A 14554-nucleotide genomic window follows, 5' to 3' on the forward strand; every position below is an offset into this window, starting at 1 on the left:
TACTTAATTGTTACGCATAAATGATTTAATATAGAAAAACGGCTGTATTGGCCCTTTAACGATCAAGTTTTAATATTTACTCATCATTGGCCCTATGTTGACATGTGGGCGAGCCCCGCTGCCGCCAGATGGCGCAACTATTCCTCACGTCTTTTGTAATTGTCACGTAAGGAATAATCGCGTCATCTGATGGCAGCAGGGCTAACAGCGTCCCCCAGTTCATTCGAGAAATGACGTGCCTCACGCGGGGCGCGCATGACCTCTTGGACTGAAATATGTAACACAGGATTTAGCGGAACAAATATCGCCTACCGAAAAGGAAAGTAATTTTCTTCTTTCCTTTATAGCTGTTCACACGACTGTATTTCAAACTGGGAGCAACTTGGAAGACGTTTACGGAAAACGTTCAAACTTCATCCACGGAGAATACCGGTAATGTGAGATTGAGTTGTTTGTTGCAGTGGGATTTATATATATATTGTACAGCCTGTTATAGTTTTCCACTTCTACAAAACAACAACGGTTGTCAATGGCGCAGTAATGGTTCTCCACAGCCGTAGTTTAGTCGACTAAACTGATCCTAGATCTGAACTCATGATTCTTGTAACAGTGAAAGTTATTATTGGTAGAAGGGTGCAATTGCGGCCCGAAATTCGGGGCGTTCCTGCATCTGCACCTCTCAATATAATATACAAACGTATGTGGACACCCCTTCAAATGAGTGGATTCGGCTATTTCAGTCACATCCATTGCTGACAGATTGTGTATACAATCAAGCACACAGCCATGCAATCTTCATATACAAACATTGGCAGTAGATTTTTTACATTTAACTAGGCAAGTCAGTTAAGAACAAATTCTAATTTACAATGACTGCCTACCGGGGAACAGTGTGTTAACTGTCTTGTTAACGAGAAGAACGACAGATTTTTACCTTGTCAGCAAACTTTCGGTTACTGTCCCACCGCTCTAACCACTATCTGCCGCCCCCATAGAAAGACTTTACTGAAGAGCTCAGTGACTTTCAACATGGCACTGTCATAGGATGCCACCTTTCCAACAAGTCAGTTCATCAAATTTCTGCTCTGGTCAACTGTAAGTGCTGTTATTGTGAAGTGGAAACGTCTAGGAGTAACAATGGCTCAGCCGCGAAGTGGTAGGACATAAAAGCCCACAGAACGGGACCGCCAAGTGCTGAAGCGTAGCATGTAAAAATCTCTGTCCTTGGTTGCAACACTCACTACCGAGTTCCAACCTGCCTCTGGAAACAACATTAGCACAATAACTGTTTGTCGGAAGTTTCATGGAATATGTTTTAATGGCCGAGCAGCCAAACCTAAGATAAACATGCGCAACGTCAAGCGTCAGCTGGAGTGGTGTAAAGCTCGCTGCGATTGGAAATGCGTTTTCTGGCGTGATGAATCACACTTCACCATCTGGCAGTCCGACGAACGAATCTGGGTTTGGTGGATGCCAGGAGAACGCTACCTACCCGAATGCATAGTGCCAACTGTAAAGTTTGGTGGAGGAGCATTAATGGTCTGGGTCCGTTTTTCATGGTTCAGGCTAGGCCCCTTACTTCCAGTGAAGGGACATATTAACTCTACAGCATACAATGACATTCTAGACGATTCTGTGCTTCCAACTTTGTGGCAACAGTTTGGGGAAGGCCCTTTCCTCTTTCAGCATGACAATGCCCCGTGCATAAAAGTGAGGTCTATACAAAAATGGTTTGTCGATCATTGTGGAAGAACTTGACAGGCCTGCAGAGCCCTGACCTCAACCCCATCGAACACCTTTAGGATGAATTGGAACGCCAACTGCGAGCCAGGCCTAATCGCCCAACATCAGTCCCGGACCTCACTAATGCTCTTGTGGCTGAATGGAAGCAAAACCCCACAGCAATGTTCCAACATCTAGTGGAAAGCCTTCACAGAAGAGTGGAGGCTGTTATAGCCGCAATGGGGGACCAACTCCATATTAATGCCCATGATTTTGGAATGAGATGTCCGACGAGCAGGTACTTTTTTAAAGCTCGGACTCTGGTACAGTGGGTGACGGTAACGCACCATAACGTTGGATGCCAACCGTTGATAAACCCGACAGAAGAGGCGGGGGCAACAACGCTGGTTGCTAGCTAGCTAGGACTCCGGTACACATCAGGCGGGATAGGTAGCTAGCTAGCTAACGATAGCTAGGACTCTGGTACACAGCAGGCGGGGGCGACAAAGGTAGCTAGTTATGATACCGGAGCTCCGAGCCATGCGTTGAAATCGCTAAGCAGCTAACTTCGAAGCAGTGTGCGGAAGCATGTATCACTATCAGAAGTGCGTCATCATCAATTACGTCCGAAGCTTAGTTTGATCATGTGCTTTTTCAAACGGTGTGTTGCAAAATGCGAGATCCCACTGATTTGGCCATTGTCGCTGCTTTCAAACACTGACCTGGACACAGCACTTACAAATATAGTTAGGATTTTGTTCAAAAAGTTTCACCTGACTGGTAGTTTAGCAGGTAGAGTATGGAACATTCAGGGACGTGAGGGATCTGAGGTCGAAACCCGATGAAGGAACACAATTTAGGAGAGAGAAAAAAAGTGAAACCACACTTTCTGCTCAGTTCAAATAATTTGTTTTATTTAGTATAATATAATCTTCTGTCTTCAGCATCCTAAATAATGCCACAGATTCTGTTTGTTTTTTTAAAAGTATTTTGAAGGCAAAAGGGAAGGCATGATGTGAACCTGGTATACCTTCAGAAAGCCTCGATTACCCAGCTAACTAGGATAACGTGTCCTGCACAGATGGCACCAGGGTTGCCAGATCTAGCTCAAATGTAAATGTATTACCCAATGACCCCTGAACCTGAACAAAAGGCCTGAACTAGCCCCCCCCAAAAAATGTTGCAGCAAGAGAGGAGTTGCCACATTTATCCAATAAATCCTTTTCCAGGCTAAGAAGCAAAATATGGTTTTCCATCAAAATAATAATTATTGCGAGTTTAAGAATATGTCACAAGAGAAGATACATTTCCCTTATTAAACTCTCCAGATCATTTTCATCAATGGATGTCAATTTAACTTGTTTAGACTGCTATGCTTAAGCAATAAGACACGATGAGGTGTGGTATATGGACTGTTCTTAAGACATAGCCTTTAGCCATGGTATATTGGCCATATACCACAAACCCCTGATGTGCCTTATTGCCATTATAAACTGGTTACCAACATAATTAGAACTGTAAAACGTTTTTGTCATTCCCGTGGTACACGTCTGATATACCATGGCTTTCAAACAATCAGCATTCGGGGCTCAAGCCACTTAGTTAATAATTGTAAATATAAACTGGGTGGTTAGAGCCCCAAATGCTGATTGGCTGACAGCCGTGGTATATCAGACCGTGTACCACGGGAATGACAAAAACGTTTTACAGTTCTAATTATGTTGGTAACCAGTTTATAATAGCAGTAAGGCACATCAGGGGTTTGTGATATATGGCCAGTATACCACGGCTAAGGGCTGTATCCAGGCACTCCGTCATTCGTAAGAACAGCCCTTAGCCGTGGTATATTGACCATATACCACACCCCCTTGTGCCTTATTTCTTAAATATATCCCGTTTGCGCATGTGGATAACTATATAGATACACCCAACAGGAGAGTTTGAGTGATGAATATTGAACAGAGGATCTCAATCTCTGTGCAAGAAACACTTGGATTATCTTCTACAAAGGAATGTCAGGGAATTTTCTGGAAATTGTGCAGTTATGATGTGCCAGATGTTAAGACTACAAACTGTTATAAATGGCCTATTTTGGAGATTGACTTGTTATTTCAAGAACTGAGCATGAGTAAAACCCTTCGCTTGATATGGTTATCCATAAGAAAGGAGACATTAGAATGCAGTTTATTTTAAACCACCTCTGAGCAAATGTATCTAAAGAGCTCTCGTGCGCCTAAAGCCGTTTTCCAATGCTTTGTCGCCGTTATATCAGTTCTAGAGCGTTAATGATTTATGGAATAATGGTCATTATGGAGGCACCCATCTAAATAGACTTGGTAAGAAGTTGTCACGACGTGCTTGTGTGCTGCTCTGTCTCCGTGTCTCTGCTGCATAACTCTCTCAACCAGTGCTCTCAACATACACACTCACCTTCACTCACTCACTCACTCACTCACTCACTCACTCACTCACTCACTCACTCACTCACTCACTCACTCACTCACTCACTCAGTAACAGCCTTCTCACTGCCTGATAGTCTGCGGAAGCAGGTCACAGTGAAATATATATTGTTTAAGAGAAATGCCATGGCGGCCGCAATGCGATTTAGAAGTATCCCAAAATCCCTCCACCCGCGACCAATACATTTTCACCCCTGACATCGTTTTCAAAGTAGCACAATTTGCAGGAAAATATCAAACATGGCAACCCTGGATGGAACGATAAACCAGATAGTTGACAGGATGTATAAATATGAAGCATCCGTTTGGTGTTTCCATTCACTGAGAGGAAGCCCATTGGCCAGAAGTGGCTCTTGGCTCTGCCCACCTCCCTGCTTGTTCTGCCCACTATGGTTCATTTGGAAACGACAGGCTCTGATCTGTATTGTTAGTTATCACAATATTTGATACCGGCAGACAGTGCCCCTAGCCCCCGAAAAACTCTGATAATACTTTTATTTCCCTTTTGACCCACATTGGAATCGCATTGACAATCAGGGGAAATACAGAATATCAAGTGTCACACAAGAATTAAGATGGCGTGCTTGGGGGGGGGTCACAGTTTATTTTTGGTTATATTATTTTGAGCTCTTCCATTGTAATGAATAGCACACTGCTGTTTGCTTATCATTGTTCTAATCTGGATGATTTCTGAATCATGGCTCTCTCTCTCCCTCGTGATGCACAGTTATTACAGGGTGGATAGAGTATTCCCTGCTCCAGTATCTGTGCATTAGAGAAGCCTCTAAACGGATTCAAACTCCCATTAGACAGCTCTGCAAGCGATCTTACCGAATAGGGAGTTTCGCTCAGCAGCTATGTTCATTTCCTCCCGTTACGGCCTGTATGTACTTCCAAAAAACGTCTAAATAAGAATACAAGCAACCAAAAAAAGGTCATTTTTCAGCACCTCCAATGTATTGAGATGTTGTATCCTTTCTGTTTGTGGCAGTATGAGTGCTGAATATGCATTTCCTTTGCTTGTACATTTTTATTTATACCTTTTTTGGAAGTACATACCGGCCATAACGGGAGTAAATTCAGATTTGTGGTGAGTAAGGAACATATTTTGACATGATGCTTGCAGAGCTGTCTAATGGGAGTTTGAATGTGAGCTTCCTGGGCGTTAGAGAGGAGACCATCATACTCATTGTCGACATCTCTAATGCACAGATACTGGGGCAGGTATCCCCTAGGGATACCAGGATGAACTTTGGTCTCATTTTAAAACCCCTTTTTAGATTAGATTATATACTCTTAAAACCTTTACCATCCTAACCTACTAAGATACCTACTAGGATCCTAACCACCTACCTGACTAGGTGAAAAATCGATGTGCCCTTGAGCAAGGCACTTAACCCTAATTGCTCCTGTAAATTGCTTCTGCTAAATGACTAAAATGTCAAAAGTAACCTTTGTCATTCGTCATCATGTGTCTCTATCTTTAGTGCCCTGTTTCTACAGTCCAGACAAGATCAACACTTCTTGAACCCCTCTCCTAGTGAGAGGAACAGACCTAGTGATGTCCCAACCTGACAAGAATATCTATTCTTCATTGGAGGGGGGCATCCAGCCCCCAAATGTAGGCTTTGGGCAGCCAAGCCCACCAGGATATGGGATGACCTTACCCAACACGCAGGGAATGCCGAACCCATTTGGGGGGCCAGGGCCTGCTCCAGGGGGGATGCCCTTCCCCACGCCTGGTGCATTTGGTCAGCCCATGTACTCCCAGGGTCAGGGGAACCCAGGATATGGGATGACCTTACCCAACACGCAGGGAATGCCGAACCCATTTGAGGGGCCAGGGCCTGCTCCAGGGGGGATGCCCTTCCCCACGCCTGGGGCATTTGGTCAGCCCATGTACTCCCAGGGTCAGGGGAACCCAGGATATGGCACTGCACCTTACGCTCCCATGCCTGGGGCCTACGGTCAGGGCTTTGACAACCCAAATCATGGTGAGTACTTCAAGTGTTAAAGGGATAGTTCACTCAAACTATCTTTTAGTATTTTGTTCATTAGTCCACAAAATGATGCATGACAGCAGTGAAGTTTTCAAGATGGAGCACTTTCAGTACGGAGCAAAAACGATGTGTGTTTTCATTCATTGATGGATAGAAAGGGGCATTGGAAGTGTTTGTGGTCTGATGTGTGTTATCATTCATTGATGGATAGAAAGGGGCATTGGATGTGTTTGTGGTCTGATGTGTGTTATCATTCATTGATGGATATAAAGGGGCATTGGAAGTGTTTGTGGTCTGATGTGTGTTATCATTCCTTGATGGATAGAAAGGGGCATTGGAAGTGTTTGTGGTCTGATGTGCATTGCATTGAGTCTGTCTTTTCTCCCAGACCCAAACACTGGTTACCACAGCGATGATCAACCCCCAGCCTTTAGTGACAATATTTCCTTCTCTCTTGGCACTGGACTGGACGACAAGACCATAAGACGAGCCTTCATCCGGAAAGTAAGGGACAACCTGGATGACAAGAGGCTCCAAATCAGGACCTCAAGCAAACTTGAACTAAAGAAAAAATATAAACTTAAGATAAAATGGTTGTACGTGCATCTGTATAGCCATCATAATAATCAAACAAAATGGCTTCAAACCGTTTTTTAAAGAGCAGAGTCTACATTTCATCTGTATAACCATCATAATAATCAAACAAAATGGCTTCAAACCGTTTTTTAAAGAGCAGAGTCTACATTTCATCTGTAGTTGGAATTCTAGTACTGTATGTATCCTGTATCTAATAGTCTCTGTCTCCTTGTCCACCTACAGGTCTTCATGGTGTTGACCGTCCAGCTGATGGTAACATTCTCCTTTGTGGCTCTCTTCACCTTTGTGGAGGACATCAAAGTGTTCGTCAGGGCCAACACATGGACATACTGGGTGTCCTATGGCGTCTTCTTCGTCTCTCTCATCACCATCAGCTGCTGTGGAGAGTTTCGCCGCAAACATCCATGGAACCTGATTGCACTAGTAAGTTAATAAGACCTGTCTCATTTAAATGGCCATTATTACCATTATATAATTATATACTTTATGGTCCTGTTTTCCAAACTCAGATTAAGACTTTACCTGGAATAAAAAACACCCTCAATGAAGAATAGTATTCGTAGCTGTTCTTTATGGGCCGGTTCTGTACATTTATCTAATTGAAGATGAAAAGAAATGTCTTATTCACTATAAGTTTGCATTGATATGTGCACTGCTACATCATAAGTTGCATAGGTATTGTTGAAGTTGTAAAAGAGGTTGTATGACTCCTTGCCTCTGGTGTTTCCAGTCCATCCTGACCCTGGCTATGTCCTACATGGTGGGGATGATCGCTAGTTTCTACGACACTGACTCAGTCATCATGGCCGTGGGCATCACTGCTGTTGTCTGCTTCACCGTGGTTATCTTCTCTCTCCAGGTCTGTATCCATCTCTCTCTCTCGCCCTCCATCTCTCGCCCTCCATCTCTCGCCCTCCATCTCTCGCCCTCCATCTCTCTCTCTCTCTCTCTCTCTCGCCCTCCATCTCTCTCTCTCTCTCGCCCTCCATCTCTCTCTCTCTCTCTCGCCCTCCATCTCTCTCTCTCGCCCTCCATCTCCCTCTCTCTCGCCCTCCATCTCCCTCTCTCTCGCCCTCCATCTCCCTCTCTCTCGCCCTCCATCTCGCTCTCTCTCTCTCTCTCTCTCTCTTCTCACAGTTCAACATGGCATAGGGTTATCAGGGATGGGGTGTATTCCAGTCAATGTCAGAATTAAAGGTAGACTCAGTGAAATTACATTGCTATGAGCGAGATGCAAGACTTCGGTCACACACAGTATCTGTGCATGGGTATGGGTTCACTTCACGCTGTTAGAGCGTGGTAGGTACGGTACCAAAACAGAGGGGGAGTTGAGCCTCACGCTTCAACGCTCTTAGTTGGGGAAATTGATAAACTACGCTGTTTACTTTGTGCACCTACGTCATATCGCTGAGTGTACCTTTAAATAGCCTTCCTATGGAATCAAATTTAACAGGAATTGACCTGGAATTGACCCTGACCCTGCCATCATAGATACTGGCCCTGTTCAGTGATGGTATTGACCCTGCCCTGTTCAGTGAGGCTAGTGATAGTACTGACCCTACCCTGTTCAGTGAGGCTAGTGATGGTACTGACCCTACCCTGTTCAGTGAGGCTAGTGATGGTACTGACCCTACCCTGTTCAGTGAGGCTAGTGATGGTACTGGCCCTACCCTGTTCAATGAGGCTAGTGATGGTACTGACCCTACCCTGTTCAGTGAGGCTAGTGATGGTCATGACCCTACCCTGTTCAGTGAGGCTAGTGATGGTACCATCATACCCTGTTCAGTGAGCTTAGTGATGGTACCCACCCTACCCTGTTCAGTGAGCCTAGTGATATTATTATTGTTTGATAGTAAATCAGTCAGCTCATTGGCTAATCACTAATATGTCCCTTTGGCATTCTTTCTGACCCGACCTCCGACCCCATACAGACCAAGTATGACTTCACTTCCTGTCACGGTGTGCTGTTGGTCTGTCTGATTGTCCTGTTCCTCTTCGGCTTCCTCTGCATCTTCATCCGCAATAAGATCCTGGAACTGGTCTACGCCTCGCTGGGCGCTCTACTCTTCACATGCGTAAGTCCTTGTCACAAATGCCACCCTATTTTCTTTATAGTGCACTACTTTTGACCATCGTAGTGCACTATTTAGGGAATGGTGCTATTAGGGATGCATACTAAAATCTCTTTCTTTGGTAATGGTCTTGATTATCATAGGTGATGTCTCTCTTCCTGTAGAAACGCTACTGGTGGTGGTAGTAGGGCAACTATTTAAGTATTCATGCAAGTGTTTTGATTGATGGGCCATGGCCAAAGTAATGCCCTATATAGGCAACAGGGTGCCATTTTGTACACAGACTTAGTCATTATTTTGCATGTGTTGTCAGACCAAATCAAGACCTTATCTCACTGCACAGATTTTGCTCAAATAGAATGAGTAGAATGCTAATTCTAATTGTGATAATAGAATGATCATTCTTTTGAAAAATCTTGATTCCAGTTCTTGGCTGTGGACACTCAGCTGCTGCTTGGCAACAAGGAGAAGGCCCTGAGTCCAGAGGACTATGTTTTTGCTGCTCTCTCCCTGTACACTGACATCATCAACATCTTCCTCTACATCCTGTCTATCGTTGGAAGAGCACGGAACTGAGAGCTTCCTCTAAAGGAACCATTGAAGGATGAAGGAGTCTTTTTACAGGAGTTACTAATTTGTTCCCATATCTAGTACAACACCTGCTACTCGTTGTTTTATGTGCCTATGTCTCAGGTGAACACTGCTGTCGCCTGTCGTTCTAAATGTGGTTCCCTATGCGCTTTTAGAGCAGTGGTTCCCAAACTGTGGGGCGCGCCCCCCCTAGCGAACTCAGTCCGGCTTTGAACTTACTCTTGAAAGTTGTAATAGTAGAATGCACAAGGTGACATTTCTAAATAGGGTGGTGCATCATCAGTTCCTCTTGTCAGTCATTGCAGAGCGTGTTTGGGAAACCCTGATTTAGCAGATGTTCTTATCCAGAGCCATGTATTTTTCTATTGCGTTACTATTTTTCTTTGCTAATTTTCGTACTTTTTAACTCTGCATTGTTGGGAAAGACTCGTAAATAAGCATTTCACAGTGAAGTCTATACCTGTTGTATTCGGCGCATGTTACAAAACATTTGATTTAACTTAGTCAGTTCCTTCATCTTGGGTAACTAAACAACCACATATCACAGTCATAGCAAGTAACTCTGCTTGATGGTACTCCCTCATGTTTATTATGCTCAGTTTTACCACAGTCCATACTGGTTTAAATAGTGTAGTGTGAATAATTTAATAATATTTGAATTCAATTTGTTTTGTGATATTTCTGATGTTTGTGAGTCTTTGCAGCTGAATTTGTTGATAGTTATTCAATTAAAACTGAATTGTGATCTCTTTCTTCTTTATCATTGCTGGTGATTACTGGACGCTGCTAAATAGTTTCTAATAGTGTATGAATCATGATTATGCACTTTGGGATATGATGTTTTTTTTTCTAAGCCAAAAGCATGAATGTCAGTTTGTTAATTATATTTTCCAGACATTTGTGCCTAGTTTTCAGCTTTTCAGTCTGGAAAGAAATGTTGTGAGAAATGATTTCCCCTGATGCAATGCAAATGTTGAGCGTCAAGAATGACGTATAGCCTATCTGTTTAGACATCATAAAGGAGATTCTGTAATTATGTTCGATGTGTAATTATGACACATGACATAACGGTGTTAAGTTAAACCGAACGTTCTGACACCCTATTATGATGCTATTTATAACCTATTTCATTTGAGGATTTGATTTATAAGACAGACGGAAAGGGTCTACAAACTTGCAAGTTGTGTCTCAACTGTCTGAACGCCTGAAGTAGGCGCTTGGAGTCGGAGAAGTGTCTGGGTAGATATGGATACAGAGGGGGGCGGTGCGTCATTGCGCTTGGAGAATGAGAAACTGCGGTACGAGAATGACAACCTGAAAATAAGGCTTGGCTTGATGAAGGAAAACTTTGATCTGAAGTCCAAACTGCAAACCTCCGCTCTAACCAGCGATACTCTCAGTGAATCGACAGGTAACTGTTCAAGTATGGTTTACGCATTGCAATCGACATCGATGTGGGTGATGGTGGTGCGTGTGCCGCTCTTTGCCACTAGAGGACGTCCAAGACATGTGACACGTCCGTACCGTTAGAATTAATAAACAGGGTTGGAAAAACTGAAAAATTGGAATTGGATTTACACTATACGGCGTGAAATGAAATTTAATTAATCCCAATATCAGTACTGCCATGCAGGTCCGAGCAAAGCACCAGCTAAAATATTGGACATATAATAATAATAATATTAAGGGTGGCAGATAGCCTAGTGGTTAAGAGCTTTGGGCCACTAACCGAAAGGATGATGGTTCGAATCCCTGAGCCGACGAGATGAAAAACCCTGTAAGGAGCTCTGGATAAGAGCATCTGCTAAATGACTAACATTTAAATAATTTATTCAATTTATAAAGCTCTATTCATTACATAAAGACATCTCATAGTGATGTAAAGCAACAACAACAAAAAACAAACAATTTAAAAACTACATTATGTTCATGAGTTGATCTAAGGACAAGAGACTGAAGGTTGAGAACGTTCATGGTTCCATTGTTTAGACGTTGCCAGATCTTAAAAGGCCTGGATAGATATTTTACCTATCGACTAACCAAATCATATGTTATAGCAATCTGTCAGTCGATGACGTCGCACGCAACCATTGATTGATGCATGCGACGTCTAAGCAACTCATGGCTTGAGTGAGGTCAGCAGAGGGAGGATGTAGTCAAAGGGGAGAGCATCTACATATATTTGCTTATTATTTTTAGCCTGGTTTCTTTTTGTCTCAATTTGTCACCCTTTTTGCATTTAGAATTGATTCTGATGTGTATTTCCTACCCACAGGCAGGAACACAACTATTCAGTGGCAAGACATCGTGGATGAGGACAGATTCAAACATGAGCTGCATCAATCTTCCAAACATCCTCACAGAACGTCTTCCCTGGTTAACCTGGAGTCCTACACCAAGAGCTGCATGTGCACAGACCCACGAGAACATGAAGATACTGCAAGCTGTTCTTACGTCATGTCTCAGAAGGTGAAAGGTGTGTGAAATGGTCGTTTGCTCATTACAATGTTGTGACATGATCCTTAGAGAAAAATGTTAGTCAGAAATTGAATCACCATTTTGTATCAACTGAGCTGATTATGACAATATTGTAATAGCAGAATAGAATAGAAAAATATGTATTCAAAACTATTGTGTTGGTCCCAAATTGCACCCTATTTCCTATATAGTGCATAACTTTTGAGTAGGGCCTATAGGGGCTCTGGTCAATAGTAGTGCACAATATAGGAAACAGGATACCGTTTGGATGTTGTTTAGAATATGAACATTTTGTTAAACTAGCTGTGGATGAATGTTGATGTTGGTGTAATGAGATCTATTGAAGTAATCCATGCAGATTCAGAGGTTGGTGTAATGATGTTATTGATTCAGATCCAGAGCGGTTGGTGGGGGAGATAGCCTTCCAGCTGGATCGAAGGATCCTGTCCTATGTATTCCAGGGCCAGAACAGACTCTATGGGTTCACTGTGCTCAATATACGAGACAAGATCATTCAGGTGGGAACGGTGTGTGTGTGTGTGTGTGTGTGTGTGTGTGTGTGTGTGGTCATTCCAGTTTTTGAATTATAAGAAAGTTGAACAACACATTCCTTCTGTCAGCTAAGGGATAATAGACTAGTTGAACAACAGGGTGTGGTTGTGTGCCATGTAGTCATTTCAATGATTCACACACAGATGGAAATCAAAGCCTCCCAAACCGGTTTATTCCCAGGTCAAAATGGTTTTCCATTTCCTAAGAAGTTAATTCCAAATCTGTTCTAAACAAATGTGTAAGAGAGAGTTGGATAATGACATGTACAGTATAACTGAATTAGAAACTCTACAGGCTAATCCCCCACTCCCATGAGGTTGTTCTGCGTCCCAAATGGAACCCTCTAAACTATATAGTGCACTACTTTTGACAGCGTGTGTGTCCCAAATGGCACCCTATTCCAAATGGAGCCCTATGTGGACCCTGGTCAAAAGTAGTGCACTCTATTGGAAATAGGGTGCCATATGAGACTCAAACCAAATGCTTGACCCCCGCCCTTTTCCTCAGGTGTCCACACACCCTCTGACGGGGAAGGTGGACGAGGGCTACAGGCTCCAGCTGTCCCAGCGCCACGCTGAGCTGATGGCCAAGTTGAAGCAGCTAGGCTATAGTATGACTCTCCACCCCCCCTTCACAGAGTTCATCATCAACACCTACGGCATCCTGAAGCAGAGGGCTGACTCCTACAGCGCCCAGGAGCTGGGATACAACAGGTGATGATGTAGCTCCCATGTAGTCCCTTCAGGGTACAACCTCGGCTGTGATGTCAGAGCTCACCTTTCCTGCCATCAGGTTGGAGGTGTCAGACAATTACTGTAAAGGCTGCACTGCACGCTTCAGGAGGAGTTTCATCCCTGCGGGGGGGGTTTATCAACATGAATCATTAACAATTCTATGAAGCTTCCTCCTATATGTGCCGGTGTGGGGGGGGGACTGTTTACTGTTGTTTGTTTGCTGCCATGTTACAATGTGATTTATGTAATGTGTGGTTTGTGTATGTAATGTGTGTTTTTGTATGTAATATGTGGTTTGTGTATGTAATGTGTGGTTTGTGTATGTAATGTGTGGTTTGTGTATGTAAGGTATGAGTTGTAGTAGGATTTTCCTCTTGTAGGACAATAAACAACAATCTAATCTCAACAGCCCGGACTTCCTCAGGAGAGTAGTTATCAACACAGCCCCCTCCAAACTGCTGAAGGATCTCCTGCTGCTGTTCAGTTGCCTCTCTTTCATGGCCAGGCAGGACGCCAAGCCCCTCTTCCTCTGGTAGACGGGCTGGGAATAGCTCTGGTCCCGGGCGTTACGTGCAGCTTGCTGATTCTGAGCCTTTTATAAATGTTTAGGACCAGAGCCAGACTGGGACGGCCACTGAAACCACCTCCCTCCACAGCAGAGCAGTCGTCTGTGGAGAGTCAAGGTTTTACACTATAAACAAATGACTCAAACCCTTAACGTGTCTAAGCTTGTATTGCTTTGGAGACAAGCGCTCTCTCATACAAACTTCACTCCGCAGACAGGACAGCTCTGCATCTCCTGCATTGGACCATTTCCTAATTTAGCCTTTTTTTTTATTCATATTTTCCGTTCACTTGGTTTGTTGGTTGGTTGCACTGAGGCTGGCTTTGTGAGTTACCTGACATTATATTTCCATATTGAAATGACAGACATGGAGAAACCTGGACAGAATAAATACTTCCAGGGCTCTTTGGGCCATTTAAAATGCATTTCATCAAAGAAAAAGCAGTCTGCTTAAGTAATGTATACACAACTAATTTTCATATACACTGAACAAAGTTTAAACAACGTAAAATATTGGTCCCATGGTTCATGAGCTGAAAAAAAAAATCCCAGACATTTTTCATACACACAAAAAGCTTATTTCTCTCAGATTTTGTGCACAAATTTTGTTTACATCCCTGTTAGTGAGCATTTATCCTTTGCCAAGATAATCCAGCCACCTGACAGGTGTGTCATATCAAGAAGCTGATTAAACCGCATTATCATTACACAGGTCCACCTTGTGCTGGGGACAATAAAAGGCCACTTTAAAATTAGCAGTTTTATCACACAACACAATGCAAT

At 43.4% G+C, this 14554-nt stretch overlaps 2 protein-coding genes across 3 annotated transcripts; both read left to right on the plus strand.

The window, feature by feature from the left end:
* Positions 1-213: 213 nt before the first annotated feature.
* On the plus strand, positions 214-10191 carry grinab (glutamate receptor, ionotropic, N-methyl D-aspartate-associated protein 1b (glutamate binding)). Of its 2 annotated transcripts, none has more exons than XM_038976331.1 (7): positions 214-432; positions 5670-6176; positions 6571-6686; positions 7002-7202; positions 7510-7638; positions 8711-8854; positions 9278-10191. In XM_038976331.1, the coding sequence occupies exons 2-7, from the start codon at positions 5744-5746 to the stop codon at positions 9425-9427; spliced, it is 1173 nt and encodes a 390-aa protein (XP_038832259.1). In that variant the 5' UTR covers positions 214-432; positions 5670-5743; the 3' UTR covers positions 9428-10191. The 2 variants fall into 2 exon arrangements, with proteins under 2 accessions (XP_038832259.1, XP_038832260.1); XM_038976332.1 differs by having other exon boundaries at positions 215-432; positions 5783-6176.
* Positions 10192-10316: 125 nt separating this feature from the next.
* On the plus strand, positions 10317-13924 carry LOC120030851 (speriolin-like protein). The gene is made up of 4 exons (XM_038976333.1): positions 10317-11918; positions 12314-12438; positions 12980-13185; positions 13616-13924. The coding sequence occupies exons 1-4, from the start codon at positions 11849-11851 to the stop codon at positions 13740-13742; spliced, it is 528 nt and encodes a 175-aa protein (XP_038832261.1). The 5' UTR covers positions 10317-11848; the 3' UTR covers positions 13743-13924.
* Positions 13925-14554: the final 630 nt, after the last annotated feature.

Source organism: Salvelinus namaycush, chromosome 37 (genome assembly GCF_016432855.1).
Source record: "Salvelinus namaycush isolate Seneca chromosome 37, SaNama_1.0, whole genome shotgun sequence".
Taxonomy (NCBI): domain Eukaryota; kingdom Metazoa; phylum Chordata; class Actinopteri; order Salmoniformes; family Salmonidae; genus Salvelinus; species Salvelinus namaycush.